Source organism: Trachypithecus francoisi, unplaced genomic scaffold (assembly GCF_009764315.1).
Source record: "Trachypithecus francoisi isolate TF-2019V2 unplaced genomic scaffold, Tfra_2.0 Lachesis_group21, whole genome shotgun sequence".
NCBI classification, from domain to species: Eukaryota; Metazoa; Chordata; class Mammalia; order Primates; family Cercopithecidae; genus Trachypithecus; species Trachypithecus francoisi.
Window position 1 is genome coordinate 5,683,580 of NW_022681467.1, and position 20,108 is coordinate 5,703,687.

A 20,108-nucleotide genomic window follows, 5' to 3' on the forward strand; every position below is an offset into this window, starting at 1 on the left:
GGAAGTGACCTCAGAAAGGGAAGATCCAGAGCAGTCTGTTGCCTGGGGGATGAGGAAGTGGAGATGGAGTAGATGTGGAACATTCTTTCAAGAAGTTTGGCTGTGAAAGTGGAAGGAAAAGGGCTGTAGCTAGACGGGGGAATCTGGGTTCAAGGGAATTTTTTTTTTTAAGATGAGGAAGAATTTGGAGCATATTTAAATGCTGAAGAGAAAATGCTGGGGAAGTGGGGTTGGCTGGAGATTAAAGGAGAGGGACGGTTGAGAGGTATGAAGGTCCAGAGGAAGGGGTCCAGAGCATAAGGGGACACAAGGGTAGTAGATCAGGGGCCCCTCTTGGAGTTCAGCCCACGGGTGGAGGAGGAGCTGGGTGAATGTGGGCAAGAGTGTGAGTCCATGGGCAGAGGTTGAGGGGAGTCTCATTGAATGGGTTCTGTTTCTTGTGAAGTCTGCATCCAATCTATCTGCTCAAAGTCAGGGAGGATTTGGTGGGCTGGAGGTTTTCCTGTAGGAGGTTTGAAGTAGCCACTGTGGATGGAAGGAAAAGAGCAGTCTCAGGAAGCAGAGTGGTCACTGTGCAGAGGGCTTTGTCTTCTCCCTGATTATAGCTAGGGCCAGCCGCAGACCCTAGAATAGTATTGAATCAGTAACTTTGTTCATAATGATAACTAACTTCCCAGTAGCTTAAATCTTGATTATAGTTGGTCAAGTCGATTTTGAGAATTAAAAGAAAAACAACTTCCAAAAGTACTTTTTATTTTAAAATTTGTGTTATTAATAGTCATTTAAAACATTTTGTTAAAAAGTGTACTTCTTCAAATGAAGACGTATGAATTCTCTTGTTGGTTGTTTGGTTTTAGACGCTCATGGTGGCTTGGATCCGAGCAAACCTCTGTGTGTACATTTCTCGAGAGCTCTGGGATGACTTTCTTGGTGTGCTGTCCTCCCTCACGGAATGGGAAGAACTTATAAACGAGTGGGCCAACATTATGGACTCCTTGACAGCAGTGCTTGCAAGAACCGTTTATGGAGTTGAGATGACAAACCTACCTCTGGATAAATTAAGTGAACAAAAGGAAAAGAAGCAACGAGGCAAAGGTATTTCCACTCTTCCAGGTTAACACCAGATGTCTAGGTCGGGGGACGAGTGTGTATTTGTATGACTAAGCAATTAATGCATGAAATTTTATAATGAGCTGAACCAACTACATAGTGTCTTCTTAATAGTGGTATTAATTAGTGTCTCATGTCATTCTGTTCCCTTAATGAGATGGTGAATTTCTGAGGAGGCTATGCAAAAAGGAAGATGCAAGGAAGGTACTAGTAATAGTAGTGATAACTAACAGTAATAATAATGGCTGTTACATTGTACGTATTATCTCTTTTTGCCTTCATAATAACGTAGTGAACTGTAGATACTTGTATAATCCCCATATCCCAGACAAATAAACTGAAGTACAGAGACTGCAGAGATGTCCAGTCCTTTGGCTTCCCCAGGCCACATTGGAAGAATTGTGTTGGAGCACACTTAAAATACACTAAAACTAACGATAGCTTATGAGCTAAAACAAACAAACAAAAGATAGCAAAAAAAAAATTTCTCATAATGTTTTAAGAAAGTTTACGAATTTGTATTGGACTGCACTCAAAGCCATTCTTGGCTGCATGTGGCCCATGGGTTGGGCCACGGGTTGTGAAGGTTGCCTTGCAGTGATTGACTCATCTGAGCCCACATAGTTAAGAAGTGTTTAGAAATCAAAGCTGGATAAATACAACTCAAGATGTCATACAATTAAGACACATTCTACAACCTCTCTAGGAAACATGGAGAAATTCTGAATGCTTCAGGTGGGAGCTATTTCGGCTTTGTTATATTTCTGGGTAAAAATTGTTTTGGGACTGAGAACCTCAAATGAAAGTGATGTTTTCAAGGTAGAAAACATCAGTGGTAGCTTCTGTTAGGAATGACAATTTGGCGTCCGTTTGTCTTAATTACCATTCTTAAGGATGTGGCATGGTCCTTAGATTAATTCACTTGTACTACACCATACTCTGTAAAGATTTGAGGCCGGGCGCAGTGGCTCAAGCCTGTAATCCCAGCACTTTGGGAGGCCGAGACGGGCGGATCACAAGGTCAGGAGATCGAGACCATCCTGGCTAACACGGTGCAACCCCGTCTCTACTAAAAAATACAAAAAACTAGCCGGGCAAGGTGGCGGACGCCTGTAGTCCCAGCTACTCGGAAGGCTGAGGCAGGAGAATGGCGTAAATCCGGGAGGTGGAGCTTGCAGTGAGCTGAGATCCGGCCACTGCACTCCAGCCTGGGTGACAGAGCGAGACTCCGCCTCAAAAAAAAAAAAAAAAAAATATTTGAGGCAGCTCATAAAAAGGCATATAGTACAGCAGATCAAATATAAAATAGGGTCAAAATGAGTGGGGTTGCAGGGAACTGCCGTTGTGACTAAAATGCCAAAATACATGCCTTAGAGTCTCGTGGACTTGCTGGGGAGATGGAAAAGTCAAACATTGGATTTGACTTTGGTCTTTGCAGGGTTACATCAAATCAGGAATCACAGAGCACATAGGGTAACAACAATTCAATCACTTAGGTGATGCTTAGCTTTTATTAGGGAGACTTGGGAGGAATTTTTCCTTCAAAGCCCCATAAAGGGTACACATTGCTTATTGTGTAGACTACCCCTTTAATAATACCAGCCTTATTATAGATTGTATCAGTGTGCTTTTGCCATGTGACAAATCACCCCAAAACTTATGGCTTAAAATAACAACCACTTATTTATCTTGATTTGATGAGTTGGCAATTTGGGTTGGACTCAGCCAGTCAGTTCTTCTGCTGGTCTTTGCTTCTGTGTTTGCAGTCAGCCAGGCTGTGAAGTAGTCAGCTAGGCAGCTCTACTTTTAGGGGTTGGCTGGCTGTAAGTGGGGGCAATGAGGTGTGACTGGGCCACGTGTTTCAGCAGCCAGAGGCTAACTCAGGCTTGTTCACCAAGTGGCTTAGAGTTTCAGGAGCAGCAAGAGGGCAAGCTCAAGTTTTCAAGTGCATTTCAAGTCTCTGCTTGTTCAGTTTTGCTACCAAAGTAAGTCACATGATGAAGCCTAATGTAAGTATGGGAGAGAACAACAGAGGATGTGGGTACAGGGAGGTGTGAACCAGTTACAGTGGCTAGTAAACCGCATACATGTGTAATAAATGTGATGGATTCTTATAATGTCTTCATTGAAATCTGAGAATGGCTTGCCAAAGCACTAATTAATAAAAGCAAGTTAGTAAGAAGCCAAAATAAAGTAGTTGAAGTACATGGCAATCCAGTGGAACAGTTTAATCCCAATGTAGATTTAGACTGTCTAATGCAATGATTTTCTAACATTTTTTAACAGATCCGTTTTTCTCCCCAGTTGAAGGTATACATAACCCCTTTCTAAAGAAATAGACTGGAGATTTGGGATTGAAGTAGGAGCAGGGAGCCAAGATCCTGGGTCCTTGGCCTCCATTTAGTCCTCTCTAACAGCTCTGAGGACCTCTGTGTAAACCCAGGGCCTGAGAGGACCCAGATACTTCCAACTAGGAACTTGGCTCCCTAAGACAGTGGTTCTCAGCCCAGAAGAGAACTTAGCTGGCTAAGAATACCTTTCAGGCTAGAGAAGGAGAGCTGAAATAGGAGATAAGGACCTACCTTCAATTGTTGTAATCCATGCACGAGTGCACATGTTTGTGCATGCACGCGCACACGCACGCACACACACATGCACACCTGCCATTCTGCAAGATTCTCTTCCTACCCACAGATTCATCTGAAGAGATAGACTTGTCTTGGGAAGGCAAACAACTTCAAAAACACTGTTTTCAGAATGTACTGAACAAATTATTAAATTAATGACCATGACTAATATTTCTGATTTATGTTGCTTTATTCTAAAAAGGATTTAAATATTTATTGTAGAAACACTTGCCTTCTAAGGGCCAGACTACTAGAAACAAAAAACACAGGTAGAGGAAACTGGGTGTGGAAACATGCCACAGGTGGCAGCCACTGGCCACATCATACCTGTGCAGAAATCTCTAAGTCTGCCATTCTCTTTCCTCCTCTATTTATTTTGGTCCATAGTCTCTCATTGAAATAATTAACCAGAACAATATGAGAAAAAAGAAAAGTTGAATCTCAGACTACAATGTTTTATTGTTTTGGACCTTTGCTAAAATAGGATTTTGTATTATTTATAGATTTTCATTATGCTGCCCATTTAACTGAATCCACATTCGAGTTTATAGGCATGGATTGCCCTGGGGATTTATGGAGGGGTTGGTGTCTACAGGATGCAGTACTATTCAAACATCAGGATCTCTGAGGTTTTGGCTTATAAGTAGTGGTTTTTGGAGTGTCCTGGGAACAGTAGTATGACTTCATTTGATATTGTTCTTGTATTGAGAAAGGTTTATTAATACATTCTTTTGTATACTGGAGTGAGTACTATGAAGATAGGATAATATTCATAAGACTGTTTTATATTCTTGAAAATATTTTGGCAATAAGAATTCTTAAATTAGTGACGTATGAACAACTTCCTAAATTGCAGTGTAAGGAAGTGGTACTTAATTTGTGACAAGAAAACCTGCTGATTATATATAGTTTTATGTGCACCATTTGCTGAGCAACACAAGCTGCAAAATGAATAATAATGAATTCAGCCTTTAGATTATTTTTCTTTTCCTTTATCAGGCTGTGTTCTAGATCCTCAGAAAGGAACCACCGTGGGGAGATCCTTTTCTCTCAGCTGGCGGAGCCATCCAGATGTGACTGAACCGATGCGATTTAGGAGTGCCACCACGTCTGGAGCACCGGGAGTGGAAAAGGCGAGAAATATTGTTCGCCAAAAAGCAACTGGTAAACATTTATTTAAATGCTTCTCAAAAATCTAGTTGTTATCTAAAATGAATTTATAGCCATAAAGTGTGTTAAAAATTCTACTCAAAATTTAAATATTAGACCTTATATTAAATGAAATGTCTCTACATCTTTTTAGCTTTCTGCTGTGGTTACTTTTCAAATCACAGTTTTCAGTTACTTATTTCTAAATCCTCCATTGTGAAAAAGAACTTGAGATGTTAATGTTGAGTGAGGTATTTGTACGAAATAGAGAAAATAGAGGTTTTGTTTGAACCTTGAAGAAAATAGATTGTTAATAAATACACCAGTAGTTGCATTATTGTCAGTGTTAAACCATGTTAATCTTTAGAGTGTGGCAACCTGTTTCAGCAAAGAAAAGGAGAATTATACACTTCAGTTTTCAGGACTGGATAGACATTTTCATTTTTTGCTCCTTTGGAAAATTGAGCCTTTTCATGTCTGTGTATGTTATCTTTGGAGCCTATTTCCATTAGCAACTTGACCAACAACCCCCAGTTTGTTGGACTACTTTGCTACATTTTACTCTTTTTTTCTTTTTTTGTTTTTTGAGACAGATTCTTGCTCCAGGCTGGAGTGTAGTGGTGCAATCTCAGCTCACTGTAACTTCTACTTTCTGGGTTCCAGCAATTCTCCTGCCTCAGCCTCCTGAGTAGCTGAGATTACAGGCACCCCACCACGCCCAGCAAATTTTTGTATTTTTAATAGAAACAGGGTTTCACCATGTTGGTCAGGCTGTTCTCAAACTCCTGACCTCGTGATCCGCCCGCCTCGGCCTCCCAAAATGCTGGGATTACAGGCGTGAGCCACTGTGCCCAGCCTACATTTTACTCTTAAAACAAAAAGTGAACTCTTTAAAAAGAAGCTTATATGTGGCATTTAATAAAAATAAAGCCACCTCCTCCCCAGTGACTTTGAGCCTGTAACGTAGGTTTAAGACAATTGTAACTGATAATTTAGCATGTTGACTTCAGAAAGTCGCAAGATCCTCTGGCCATAAAGCAAAGATTCATTAAGGCTCAACATATTGTATAGTGCTTAGTAAAGGCTTAATACAGATAGTTTAGAATCCTGTTGGAGTTTTTATGAAAATATATTCCACCTTAACTGTAACTGTCCCATACTTTTTTGCTGTAGCATTTGCTGGAAATTATCACCTTATTTACATGCACGGCCTCTTCTGCTTCTTCCTTCTTTCCGTCATTCTCTCCCCTGAGGAGAGACCCAATTCATTGTTAGCAGGCAACTTTTGAGGATGCTCATTCACTGATTTCCTTTCTCATTCCAGTTCCTAAAAACTATTTGCTTTTATCATTGGATTCTTTGTTTTTTTTTTTTTTGAGTCGGAGTTTCATGCTGTCGCTCAGGCTGAAGTGCAGTGGTACTATCTCAGCTCACTGCAACCTCCACCTCCCAGGTTCAAGCGATTCTCCTGCCTCAGCCTCCTGAGTAGCTGGTACTACAGGTGCGCACCACCATGCTCAGCTAATTTTTGTATTTTTAGTAGAGAAGGGGTTTCACCATGTCGGTCAGGCTGGTCGCAAACTCCTGACCTCAGGTGATTCACCCGCCTCGGCCTTCCAAAGTGTTGGGATGACAGGCGTGAGCCACCGCGCCCAGCCTACTGGGAATTCGAATAGGCAAAGGTAGGAGAAAGGGCAGTAGGGTAAAAAGTTTGTTTCAGTTTTTGCATATGTGTCACTATCATTTGTGGTTCCATTTCATTAATGTTAACTGATGTCATACAAAAATAGTGAAGCAGCAAGTAAATCTTTGTATTTTTGTTTTAGAATAAAACTGATTTTACAGATTGTGGTTTTACATATATGAAGCACGTTTTCCTCCTGTGTTCATTCAATTCCTCCAATGTTTATTTGACCAGCAGTATATAGAAAACATAAGAATACCGTAAAGTAGACACTAAAGATGTATGGATTTAATAAACATGAAATGTGACATAAAAGGATGGGTTTCATGGAGATTTTACCTTTTTCTCAAATATCAAATCTTTTAATGTTCAACTTGACTTTTATGTGTTCTTGAGCTTTTTGGTTATTTACTAAATGATTTGCTTTTGAATACAGTCAGCTCTCAGCAAACCAACTTCTGAATGAAGGCCAGATACTCCCTCTCTCACCATGGTCTTTTTGTATTTGTCCTTTAGGAAAGGAAAACTGATTATAATGTCTGTCCAAGCAAATAACCTGAATGTGAATCTGATACACAGCAGAAAGAAGGAAAGGCTAAACATATAAAGCATTTCAAAATAAAATTATTTGTGGATTGCCCATTGTCCTATGTCATGAGAATGACTGACTGAAAGTTGGCTGTATTTAGAGACTACAAATAAATACTACACTTTGTACTGACTTCCTTTAAAGTTTAAAATGACCTCCTTTAAATGTTTAAAGAGAGCCCAGAAAAGTAATGATAATAAATTGAAAGGTCCTATTGTTCTTCTGACATAATTATTACTTTATCTCTCCTGGAAGCTAAGCGAAGCCAGTCTATCAGCAACTGTGTCCACCTTTCTGAGGCTTTGCCTGCCACTAAAAGCGTCCCGCTCCTCCTTCACACCGTGAGCGCTCTCTTACCTGGTCTCTCTTACTCTTCTTGCTCTCACAGGCTGTCAGGTACTGTAACACTGTCTCATGTGTCCATCACTGTTCCCGGGCTTCTCCCGCTTGCCTCTGGGACTTGCTTCCTTTGTTAATATCCCCACATGACACACGTGCCTGACCATTACACTAGTGTTAAATTGCAGTGAATGCTAGTAATTACTTTTGTGTAGTTAAGATGCTTAGTGGCAATTAGATAGTCAAGAAAAATTTCTGTAACTTTGGTCTTGGCAATAACAATTAAAGAGGATAGAAGGGTTTTTAAGTCCATAGCTATTTAATAGGGGGAAATGTGATGCCTGCCTTAGTGTATCTTCTATACAGTGCCCATAGAAAGTAAGGGGATTTTCATAAAAGTTTTGAGCATGTCAGTATTAGAATGCTTGCTATGCCTTCCAAAAAATGAAAAACTAAAAAATGTATGTAGGCGGGGATCTACTTGGAGTTAATAAATCATATATGTGAAGTAATGACCAGTTATGTAGATTCATACTGACTATTGAAATTTGAGTGAAAAAGGACCAGTGCCAAAAAGCAGTAATTTCCAAAACAAAGAAACGTTGTTCTTGTACTTCAGCCAATTAAAATTGAATTTAGCCATGTGTGATTTACACACAGTACCTTTTTTATTATGACATCATAGCACCAAAAGTCATTTTTGGCCTAGTTACTTCAACAGAAGAATTTACCTTTCTCTATATTGAATAATTAGGTCTATGTCTATTTATTTTTCAGTGATTCTAGGATGAACTGAATCTTCTTCCTTAAAAGAGAAAGATCATTTTCATGATCTTTTTTGTTTTCAGAAATCTGGCATTGTAGATTAGTATTTTTTGTTGTTGTTGTTTTTGTTTTTTTTGAGACAGAATCTCTCTCTGTCACCCAGGCTGGAGTACAGTGGCGCGATCTCAGCTCACTGCAACCTCTGCCTCCTGGGTTCAAGCAGTTCTCCTGCCTCAGCCTCCCGAATAGCTGGGACTACAGGTGTGTGCCACCGCACCTGGCTAATTTTTGTGTTTTTAGTAGAGATGAGGTTTCACCATGTTGGCCAGGCAGGTCTTGAACTCCTGACCTCATGAGCCACCTGCCTCAGCCTCCTAAAGATTAGTGTTTTGTTTTGTTTTGTTTTTTAACATTGGAGATAACCTAATTGTGGCCTTCTGTAATACTAAATTATGTCATACTGTGTTTTAGCAAAGCAAAATGAAAGCTTAAGTTCTCTGATGGCCATGTAAATACCATATTACTTTATAGAATTTAGGGGAAGAAATTTTACCAAGAGTGAGGACTATAATGTTTCTTAGAAAACTCTTTTTCTCCAGTAACTATTAAAGGAGAAAAACAGTAAGAATGGTACATGGGAAAGTGGTCACTAGTCAATTAAATTACTGTTGAGTTTTAACTGCCCGATTATTTGGTTTTGAAGAAAAAGCTATTGTTTAGAGATGATTAATAAAGTATTTAAAATGATTGCACCCCCTGTTTGGCTAATACACATCCCAAATGAATTTTTTCATGTTGATAAGTTTTCTCATGTCACAGTCCATTTTTTTCTATATTTTGTTTCTCTTAAGTTTTTCCCTAGTTTGTCCAGAACATGTTCCCACAAGAAATCTCTTCCAATTAGTGATTTAATTTTGGAAGCTTTTGTTCTCATTCAATATTACATTTTATTTTACTAAGACTCTTGGTTCCTGTGTGTGTGTATATATATATACAGTTCCAAATGAAGTTAAATGTGATTTAGAGCAGTGGTTCTCAATTGGGGACAATTTCAACAATGCCGGGAGACATTTTTAATTGTCACATGTGGGACAGTGCTAGTGGCAGCTTGTGGTTGGAAGTCAGGGATGCTGCTGAATAGCTTGCAATGCACAGGACAGCTCCCAAATGAAGAATTGTCTGGTCCAAAATACCAGCACTGCCAAGGCTGAGAAATCCTAAGTTAGAGTGAAATCAAGTGGCCTGGACTTGGTCTAAGTTTTCCTGCCTTTGCCATCTTTGTTCTTGATTTTGTAGCACAAAGGGTAAAAGAACTTCAGAGTACAGTGACTTTGAGAACAACCTGCCATTCTCTTTTTCACCTGACAACTATGATAGTGAGCTTCTTAGCCTGATGCCATTGGTTCTTTACTACTTAAAATGATGCCATTGTCCTTTATGACTGTCCTATCCAGAGACTGACCCAAGGGCAGATTGTATATTCTCCGCTGGTTGGCACTTTAGAGTATTGAATTTGCCCTCCAATTTAAATCCTAGTGTGTAGGCATATCCCACCAACCTACTGCTAGATAATGTAACACTTAATTTTACTTTCTGGCCACAAGTTCTTTACCCTATCAATGATTGCTAATTTTGTTTACATTTAAGTTAACTTTTTTTGTTTTTGTTTCTAATCTATGTGACTAGTCAACCCACCAAAATTGTTTTAATAATATAAGCAATAGACAATTACTTACTTTTAGCTACGATTGTATCTTTTTCTGATCTTTTTGGGACTGTATTTGGCGGCAGCAGCAGAATTTTGGGTGGGTTGTTTGTATTCTGGGAGGAAGAAGTGATGTTTGTATTTTGGAGTCACAACCACCTGTTTCCATTAACATGAATAGCTACATAAAGAAACACAGTTGGGGAGGTAGGACTGGCACTTTTTGTGATTTCCTTTTTTCTTCCCCTCCTTGGTGAGAACAGTTCTTTCCAGCTGTTCTGTAATTTTTTTTTTTTTTTTTTTGAGATGGAGTCTTGCTCTGTACCTCAGGCTGGAGTGCAGTGGTGCGATGTTGGCCCACTGCAACCTCCACCTCCTGGGTCCTGGTTCAAGCATTTCTCCTGCTTCAGCCTCCCAAGTAGCTGGGATTATGGGCACGCCATGCACAGCTAACTTTTTGTATTTTTAGTAGAGATAGGGTTTCACCATGTTGACCAGGCTGGTCTTGAACTCCTAACCTCATGATCTGCCCGCCTCGGCCTCCCAAAGTGCTGGGATTACAGACGTGAGCCACCACATTCTGTCTGTTCTACAATTTTAACTGCTTTTTAGGTTGAAACGTTTATCAATCTGTAGCACTTAACAGGCCATACAGATGGTAGATGTTATTTTTCTTTTAGGAATATTGTAATAGTTGTAATGAGAGTACTGTAATGAGAGTAATGTAATCGACAATCTCCCCTTATTCTAATAAAACATACTGGAATGGTATGGCAAACCTTGCCTTGCTCCTTCTGCATCTGGTTTGTGTGCTTCTAGGAAGTGCTTTGTTATCAGGACCTTGTCTGATTTACCCATGGGAAGTTTGATCTTGTGGGAAACCTCAAGATGCTGAGTTGATATGCATTTCCTGTGCTTTTTATAGGATCAGATTGGTATCATTCATGGTGTTTTCAAAATTTGGAAATTATATTTATTTTGCTTATGCAACCTTGTACAAGGGATAAATGGAACTCAGAATTTTGGTTATTGAAGAATGAGACTCACTGCACTTACTAAATGTAAGACTGATTAATGAAGCCTTAAAAAGTGAGTGAAATTGCTATGAAAAAATAGTCAGAGATCTGGAAAAAAATAGAAGTTACTGAAGAGCTTACACACTTAATTTAATTTGATCACACTGCCTTTCTCAGTGAAAAAAACCTGAAATTTAGTAATCCTTATTTGATCGTTTTCAGGTGATTTGAATGGAGCTTTAGAAAGTGATAGTTTAGGCTGGGCGCAGTGGCTCACGCCTGTAATCCCAGCACTTTGGGAGGCCCAGGCAGGCGGATCATGAGGTCAGGAGATTGAGACCATCTTGGCTAACATGGTGAAATCCCATCTCTACTAAAAATACAAAAAATTAGCCGGGCATGTGCCTGTAGTCCCAGCTACTTGGGAGGCTGAGGCAGGAGAATGCCATGAACTCAGGAGACGGAGCTTGCAGTGAGCCGAGATCACGCCACTGCACTCCAGCCTGGGCGACAGAGCGAGACTCCATCTCAAAAAAGAAAAGAAATAGTTTAGTAATGGTATTGTGTAACTTACACTGTCAAGACATGAGAAAGTTAGTGCTTTTAAAATCTGGGCAGTTGGGACTAGCTAGGCTTTAGAGAGAGTACCTTATTTGGTGAATCTAAGAACTTAGCTCTTTGAAGTGATTTAAACAAATTGTGTGACATTCAAAAATAGATCTAGGATTTATTATGTAATTTTAATGTAACTGATATAATTCTCTATTTTAAGTATCAGATAATCCTGTCTTTTGGTATTTGCATATCACTGTTAAAATGATTTTCATTCGTTATGAAAGAGCAGCTGCTAACAGCTGACCCCATAGAATGAGAGCAGCTTTAACATAAATTGCTCTTTCTTAAATAAAATGCCAGCAGAGGGAGCCCAAGAACTATTTAAAAAGGAAAAATTGTATAAAGAAAATGTTTCATGTGTTCATTTATACAAAACATGTATTTAATATAAAGTATGAGAAAATCCCAATAAATATACCATTACAAATCAGGAAATTGGGTTTAAATTGTGAGATAAGGAGAATTGAAAATTCTCTTTTTACACCGTCTCAATTGATAGTCAACTACAGGAGTAGCTCAGGGCACCTACAACACAACAGCACACTTAAGCATCATGGCTCTCCCCTTCCTTCCCACTCAACCAGGAGTGCTCCCGCCCTGCCACTGACTGCTATTCCTAAAGGCTTGGACTTTCTCCATCTGATAAGTCCCTCCTGACAGTTTTATAAAAACAAAGCCTTAAAAGCTGCACTAGGCCAGCCTGTTGGGAAAGCAGACCAGCTGGTGGTGGCAGGCTCTTCGTCCGTCTGCTGCGTTGAGGACCAGTGGGGACACTGATTTGGAAGCAATGGTGCTGTGGCTATATTTCATCCCACCAGATGGCGATGTTCTTTATCTTTAGGCAGATGCTGCCAGTGTTGGCTCAGCCCTTATTTGCTCCTGCTCATAGCCCAGAAACCAACATGTATCCGTTTTTGGCATCAGGCTTCAGAGACTAACTCTTCCCACTATCCATAAAAATGGCATTTGCCAATTATATTTTAGAAAGTTAGGAAGCTCTTGGGCTCCCCCTACTGATACTGGATTAACCAGTAGATTCATTAACAAATATAAACTCTTCCCAGAAGATTTCAACATCTTGCATAATTAGAATAAACAATTAGAGAAGACAGCCGGAAGGGCTGCCCCTATGGTGTTATTTGGCTTCTGTTGCTGAAGGCTGAAGGGACTAGAAATAGATCTGTGAGAAGGACATAGTCTATACTTTGGGATGTGTAGATAGATTAAAAATTTGCACATACGCTTTGTGTTTCTCTATAGAAAAATGAACAGTACTTGGCTGTTCAAAAGAAGAGGAAGGCAAAGACAACCTGGGAAACATGAGGCTTTAACGTATCTGTCTTTTCTTGCTACGTTGGCCTATCTTTGCTTGTACTCCAGACACAGTTTCCCACCAGCATCTCAAGTTAGACTATGGGCTGGGCACCATGGCCTATGCCTGTAATCCCAGCACTTTGGAAGTCTGAGGTGGATAGACTGCTTGAGACTAGCCTAGGCAACATGGCAAAACCCCGTCTCTGAAAAGACAAAAATTTGTTTGGGTATAGTGGCATGCACCTGAACTCCCAGGTATCCAGGAGGGTGAGGTGTGAGGATCAGTTGAGCCAGGGGAGGTCCAGTGTGCAGTGAGCTGTGATCACACCACTGCACTCCAGCCTGGCAACAGAGCAAGGCACTGTCTTAAAAAAAAAGTAAATTGATAAATTTTTGTAAGTGAAGGATCACACAAATTTCATAGTTTTGAGGTCTTGTAACCATGTCAGCATACTATAAAATGCATTTTCACTTGGATAGAAACAATAAAGCAGAAACCCTTTGTTGAAATTGTCTGCATTAAATTTAGAATCTTCCTACATACTTCTTGCTTAAGGTGAGCCATCAGTTTGCCTTATGACTTAGATTAAAGGATTATACAGAGGGTGGCCAATTGGCAGTGAGTTTCCATTTCAGGTGACAAACCAGGTGACCCAGCCAGTTAAGATAATACAGGATGAGTTTTGATCATCCTCTTCTTAGTAGTAGTAATGAGCAGATGAAAAATTTTGGAAAATACTTTATTCTAGTTATGTGGATGTAAAGTTTTATGACTACGTCAGTGAGTGTGGAATCTAGTGAGAAACAGAGCTATGGGGCTTACATGCAGGGCCAGGGAGCAAGTCCTGTAGGGGATATTTCCAGGGCAGCACGGCAAGGAGGGATGAGGGAGCAGTTGTGACTTTATTGTAGGGGAGTGAACAGCAGGAAGAAGAGAGTAGTAGCAGGTGCCAACTGGGTTAGTACTACTGGAGACTAAAGTGAGCTAGAGTACTTTGCAGGCGGATCAGTATGTCCTATGAGATCAAGGAAAGCCCATATTCACCCTGACTAGCATGTTTGACAACTCTCTAACAAGAGAGGGCTTTGTTGGGTTTTAAGAGGAGTGGCACAGCCAGATCTTTATTTTAGAGGGACCATGGAGAGGATAAATATGAAGGTGGTAAGAAGAGGGGGACAGTCATTAGTGATTAGTTAGCAGGCTGTTACAACAACCTATGTAAAAGGTGGTGCAACCCTGAAGCTGTGACTCTAGACAGAGAGGATGGGGTGATAATTCCAGTGCCTTGGGTGGTCTTTAGAGATTAAAGTGTACTGTGCAGTTTAGAAATGAGCTGGGGGGAACTCATTCTCTAGGGGAAACTCATTCTCTAGGGGAATATAGCTTGTAATAATACTGAGATTATCCTGTGGTCCCTACCCAGCTATGGTTTTCTATTTTATGTCTCTTATATATTGTTTTTCTACAAATACCTGTGAATCATTCTGTACTTTAGAGAATAATTCAACATTGCATTTGATGAAATAAGCCATTATATCACTATAGCATTTTATTTTGGACAGTTGGGCACTTACCTATTAAAAAGGAATAATGCAGTAGAAATTCCCACATTTCCTTTCATCTTCCTTTAGGGTGTGTGTGTGTATGTGTGTATGTGTGTGTGGTTTTTTGTTCTTCTCAAATGTACATTATTCATTCTGTGCATCTCCTAGATCTCTCTTTCCTTGGCATGCCTGGCCCTGAAATTCCAAATCACTTTTACAGTTCTTATTATTGTGGCTTTTTTCCTTTACTTTGATTGAAAAATAGAAGACTTTATAGAACTTAAGTGGAAAATGTATTCTTGGAGTAGAATATTAGGGGTTAGTAAGTGTAGGAAACTTGATGGTATAAATGCAGATTATCTGACTATAAATTATTTGTGAAAAGCATTTGAAACTTTATTTTTTAAATCGGTTGTTTTAAGTGGTGAATGTGTTTTTTAAAATCTTGAACTGTAACCTTGCATGTTTTGTGTTAATGCTCACAGAAGTGGAGGAGTGTCAACAGTCAGAAAATGCATCTGCAGCTGGATCTGTCTATCTCACGGCGGGACAGCAGCAGCAGGTCCTTCGGAGCAGTAGCACCTCTGACATCCCTGAGCCGCTGTGCTCAGATTCTTCTCAGGGTACGTGGTGTATTCAGTAATTAATACAGAACTATAGATTCTGGCAGAGGAATAAAAGCTGCATATAGTATTGCTTTGTACGTGTATTCTAAATATATTTATTTCAAGGGAATTACCTTTTTAATTTGGAAGGATGTGATTTATGTCAATGAAATATTTGCACTATTTAAACATGTTTATCTAAATTATTCGTATGTGTCTGTGTGTAGATGTATACCCACTTTTTTAAAGGTTGGCATGTTTGAGGACTAGACAGGAGTCCAAGTGGCTGGAGTAGAAGGAAGACAGAGACTGTTACAACATGAAGTCAAGTTAGGGCATCAAATTAGGTATTATAGAAGGCAGGGAGGCAGGATGGGGGCAGGGACGTAGGGAAAGGGCTGTGAGAAGAGCTGTTAAAGTTGAAAATGAGAATGGAAAGCTGACCAGACTTGCGAAAAAGTTTATTAGCAGCTTACCGACTCTGCTGAGGTTGAAAATAATAACTTTTAATAGCATTAATCTACACGGTTTCACCAACAACTTGCAGCAGCAACAGGATGTGGAAAGCAAGGAGACAGATGGTTTGACCTGTAAACAGTGGATAATAGATTTGTCAGTGAAAGAGTGTGCTTAAAGTGTGTCTAGTGAACATAGTTACTCTGTTTTGGTGTCATGAATTAATTAAGAAATCAACCCTACGTATCAACAAGTTATCTCATATCTTTTAATGTCAAGGTCATGCTAGTCTCATCAGATGAGCAGAGAATTATTCTCTCTTAGAAATCCTCTGGAAATAAGAAAATACAGAAAAAGCTTCAGGAAATGTATTATCGGAAAGATTTTTGAAAGGTTTTGTATAAGACTATTATTTTTTTTCATACATATTTCGTAGAAACTACCAGTTGCCTGGATTTGTCTTGTAGGAATGTTTTAAATTATCATTTAAATTTTAAGAAAATTTCAATTATGGAGGAAGAATAAGTTCAAGAGGTCTGTTGTACAATATGGTAACTATAATTTGTAACAGTGTATTGTATTCTTGAAAGTTGCTGAGTAGTTTTAGTGTTCTCACCACAAAAAAGTATGTGATATATGTTAATTAGCTTAATTTAGCCATTGCACAGTGTATACACACATTTCAAAACAACATGTTATACACATTACATTAATACAACTTTTATATGTCAAGTTAAATTTTAAAAGTTAAAATATTTAACTTTTAATATTATAGGACGATTTAGATTTTCCTTTTCTTGTTTTGACTTTGATAAATTATGTTTTTCTAGAAACTTATTCATTTTTTTTTCAAATTTATTGGTCCCAGATTATTCATAAAATCCTCTTATGATCAGCTTTAGTGTTTTCAGGCTTTGTGGTGATATCCCCCTTTTTATTACTGAAACTGGTTATTTGTGCTCTCGTCAATCTTTATTCTCAAGCAATACTGAGACACCTTACTGCTCTCTTCTTCCTGTTGGTTCACCTGGCCAACACAGGCCCCTTTCCCTGAGATACCTTCCCCAAGACCCCAGGAAGGGTTTTGTTGCCCTTCCCTGTGCAAACATAAATGCACTAAGTGAACCTGTTGGCCACAGTGAACAGTAATCAATCCACTCTCTTCATAGCTCTCTGTGGGCCAGAGACCAGGTCTAAAGTGTGGGCTTGACCCATAGGCTGCTGTTTTGCCAGGTCCATAACTCCTGTTTTTACATATCTTAGAATGTTTAAATTTAATAGTTACCTATATATAAAATCATTTTCCAGTTTTATTATCTGAAACATTCCTTCTACCTATTTCCGCTACCCCCCTGCCCCACCGTTTCTAGGTCAAAAGGCAGAAAACACACAGAATTTGAGTTCTTCAGAGCCTCAGCCTATTCAGGAGAATAAAGGACATGTGAAGAGAGAACATGAAGGAATAACGGTAAGATATTTTCAAACCACTTCAGTTTGTCATTAAAGATAAACATTAATTAGTGCTCAGTAAGTAAATTTATTGGTGGCAGTGATAATTAAAATATTTTTTCTGTTTAGACAGTTTATAGGCCCAAATGATGTTGAGATCTTTTAAGATTTTGCTTGCTTTCTATGTAAAATTACAGTCACATTACAAAAATAGGAAAAAAATTAACATGAAAATGGAGTTCAACACCTGGTCTGTGTATGGCACTATATATTTTTAAGCAGATACCTTTGCCTGCTAAACCTGAGTTTCAGATTCCCCATTCCTGATATCAGTTTAGGTAGCCTCCACCTGACATGAGTTACTAGAATCAGTTGAGTATTCACAAAGATGTTAGGTTTCTTTAAAAAAATAAAATAAAATAAAATAAAATGGCATTTATATGAATATGTATCAAGTATAAAGAAGAAAATTAAAACATAAGCCCATAACTCATTCATGTAGCTAACCCCTATTCATTTTTTTTTAATGTAGCATATATTCTTTGAAAACTCAAACATCACAGAAAGATACACAATAAAAAAGGGAGGGCCTCTCCTTGCTGCTCTCCCACTGGACAATAACCCATGTTAAGTTTCTTTTTTCTTTATTTTTAAAAAGGGCATGTACCAGTTTACATCTGTATATTCTGTTTTCAACAATGAAATAAATGCCCAGAAACCCATCATCAGCTTCAGATCATTTTGGCTTCTACGCTCCTTTCTTGTTCCTTCTCTCTGCTGTCTCCCCTCAGACAGCGGCCTTATCTTGGCTTTGTGTTCATCATCCCCTTGCCTTGCCCTATAGTTTTGCTATATAAGTATGTATCTCTAAACAGGATATTCTTTAGTTTTCCTTACTTTTGAATATTTAAATAAAGTATTGTTGCTTTGTTTACTCAGTTACATATTTTTAAGATTTATTCACGTTGTGCCATGTAGCAATAGTTCATCAAGTTTTCTGTGATGTGGTATTCCACTATAAGTAGACCACAATTTATTTTTTCATTCTCTTGTTGGTTGACATTTAGATTGTTTCCAGCTTTTTGTTTTTGTGAAAACTGTAGCCACGTACATTCTTGTATGTGTTTCAGTATCTGCATGTTTAATGTTTTCTCTATGATGACTATCTAGGAACAGAATTAATGAATTATAGAATAAAAGAATGTTCTTCTTTACAAGATAACTCCTGTTCTCTAAAGTGATTGCATCACTTATATTTTTGCCCGCATTGTGTAGAGCTCCCATTGATCTGCATTCTTGCCAACACGTTCTATTATCAGATTTTTTCATTTTTATTGGTCAACTGGGTGAAAATAAGATGTCTCATTTTGTATTTCTTAGACTACTAATAAGGTTAAAAATCTTCCTATGTGTTTATTGGCCATTTTTGTTTCGTCTGTGAAATGCCTGCTGATGTCTTCGGTTGTTTTTCTATTGTTTTTTTCTCTTTATTTATATTTACTAGTTCTTTGTACAGTCTGAGTACTGATCCTATTTTGTTTATGTTGTAGCAAATATCTTCTTCCAATATATGGTTTATATTTTTACTTTCTCTATGGTATCTTTTGATGAACAGAAGTTCTTCATTTTGATATTCTCTATTATCATTTTTATTGTTGGGGTCTTACGGAATTTTTTAAAAGTCTCAACTAGACAGGAATAAAAATATTACCTTATATTTATAAATGTGTCAGGTTTGCTCTACAAATTTAAGTCTTTTATCCGTTTGGAATTGATTCCTGTTTATGGAGGGAGGTAGGGATCCAATTTCATTTTTTTTCTGCATAGGTAACTACTTGTGTCAGGTCCTATTTATTGAATTCATTTTTCTTTATTGATCTGAAATGCCACCTCTCTTTCATATATGCTATTTCCGAGATATGTAAGGCCTCCTTTTGGTGTTTATCTTGATTCTTGGTTACTTTGTCTTTCAGACAGCACAACATTTCAGTTAATGTAGTTTCCCACCTCTTTCTCCCTTTTCCTTCTAACGGAAGTTATTTTTCTATAATCTTTTGTCTCTCATTGTTGCTGAGAAGTCTTCTGTCCATCCGGTCCTGTCTAGTTATTGTTCCTTGCTGTTTTTGTTTATTTGTTTGTCCTTTTCCTTCCATTTCACTATAGTATATTTAGGTGCAGGAATCTTTTGGGTTCATCTGTTTGTTCTTTTTGGTATATGCTGTGTGCCATGCATCTGCAAGTGCTCATCTTCTGTCATTTCTGGAAAATTCTTGGTGACATTTCTGCATATATTGTCTCATTTCTTCCTCATTGGTTCAGTGGTATCTCCACCTGTTACATGGGACACTGGGGTTAAAAAAAAAAAAGAAATGCAAATATTGCCTCTTTTATATTCTCTCTTTGCTTTCCTTCTGGAATTCTGGGTGGAAATATATTAGACTTTCCCACTCTGTCTTCCTCGTCTCTTAAATGATTTTTATATTTTCCATTCTCATTGGCTCAGTGTTTTCTGGATAATTTTATCAACTCTGTCTTTCATCAGTTCAGTAACTGTATCTTTACTCTGTTGTTTAATACTTCCATTGAGTTTTTTAGTTGAGCAGTTATGCCTTTTGTTTCTGACAGTTCACGTTTATACTTTTCAAGCATATCTTGTAATTTCTAATAATCTTTTGTTGCTTATTCGTTTTTGTGATTCCCAACTTTTATTCCTTTAAAATGTTTACAAATTGCAATTCTGAATTTTTTATCTGATTTTCTGAAATCCTTGGGGGATCTAAACCTGATATTTGTTGTTTCTGAGACTCTTATACATGGTGATTTATTTTTTGTAGTGTTTGATGATGTTTTATTATGAGCTCCTAGCTGGCTAATCTTAATCTGCAGAAAATGTGGATTTCTAAATTGATGACATTTCAACAGCATGTTTGCATTTGTTTCTTGCACCACATGGGGAGTGCTACTTTAATCCTGGAGTCTTGGTCCTCTTGCCACTGGCAGTGGTACTATTGGATTTACCCTTGCAGTAGCCACATTTCACTGCCCTGGTTTCTGCTCACTTTTAAGGGTTGAAGGTAGATTTCTTGGAAGTTTCTTTTACTTCCTTGGAGCCCCAAATTGCAACTAAAGTTTTATGTAGG

At 38.4% G+C, this 20,108-nt stretch overlaps 1 protein-coding gene across 8 annotated transcripts in view; it reads left to right on the forward strand.

Annotated features, from left to right (window-relative positions):
• Positions 1–20,108, forward strand: part of RALGAPA2 (Ral GTPase activating protein catalytic subunit alpha 2) — a 325,653-nt gene that overhangs the window by 105,020 nt on the left and 200,525 nt on the right. For 6 of the 8 annotated variants that reach the window (XR_004431099.1, XM_033185465.1, XM_033185462.1 and 3 more), the window contains 5 exons: positions 858–1,095; positions 4,737–4,901; positions 7,415–7,555; positions 14,944–15,081; positions 16,890–16,987. Coding sequence is in view for 7 of the 8 variants with exons in the window: in XM_033185465.1 (XP_033041356.1) it covers positions 858–1,095; positions 4,737–4,901; positions 7,415–7,555; positions 14,944–15,081; positions 16,890–16,987 (780 nt within the window). In the remaining variant the exon portion in view is untranslated. The remainder of the gene's footprint in view (positions 1–857; positions 1,096–4,736; positions 4,902–7,414; positions 7,556–14,943; positions 15,082–16,889; positions 16,988–20,108) is intronic. The other 2 variants (XM_033185461.1, XM_033185464.1) reach the window with 1 other exon arrangement.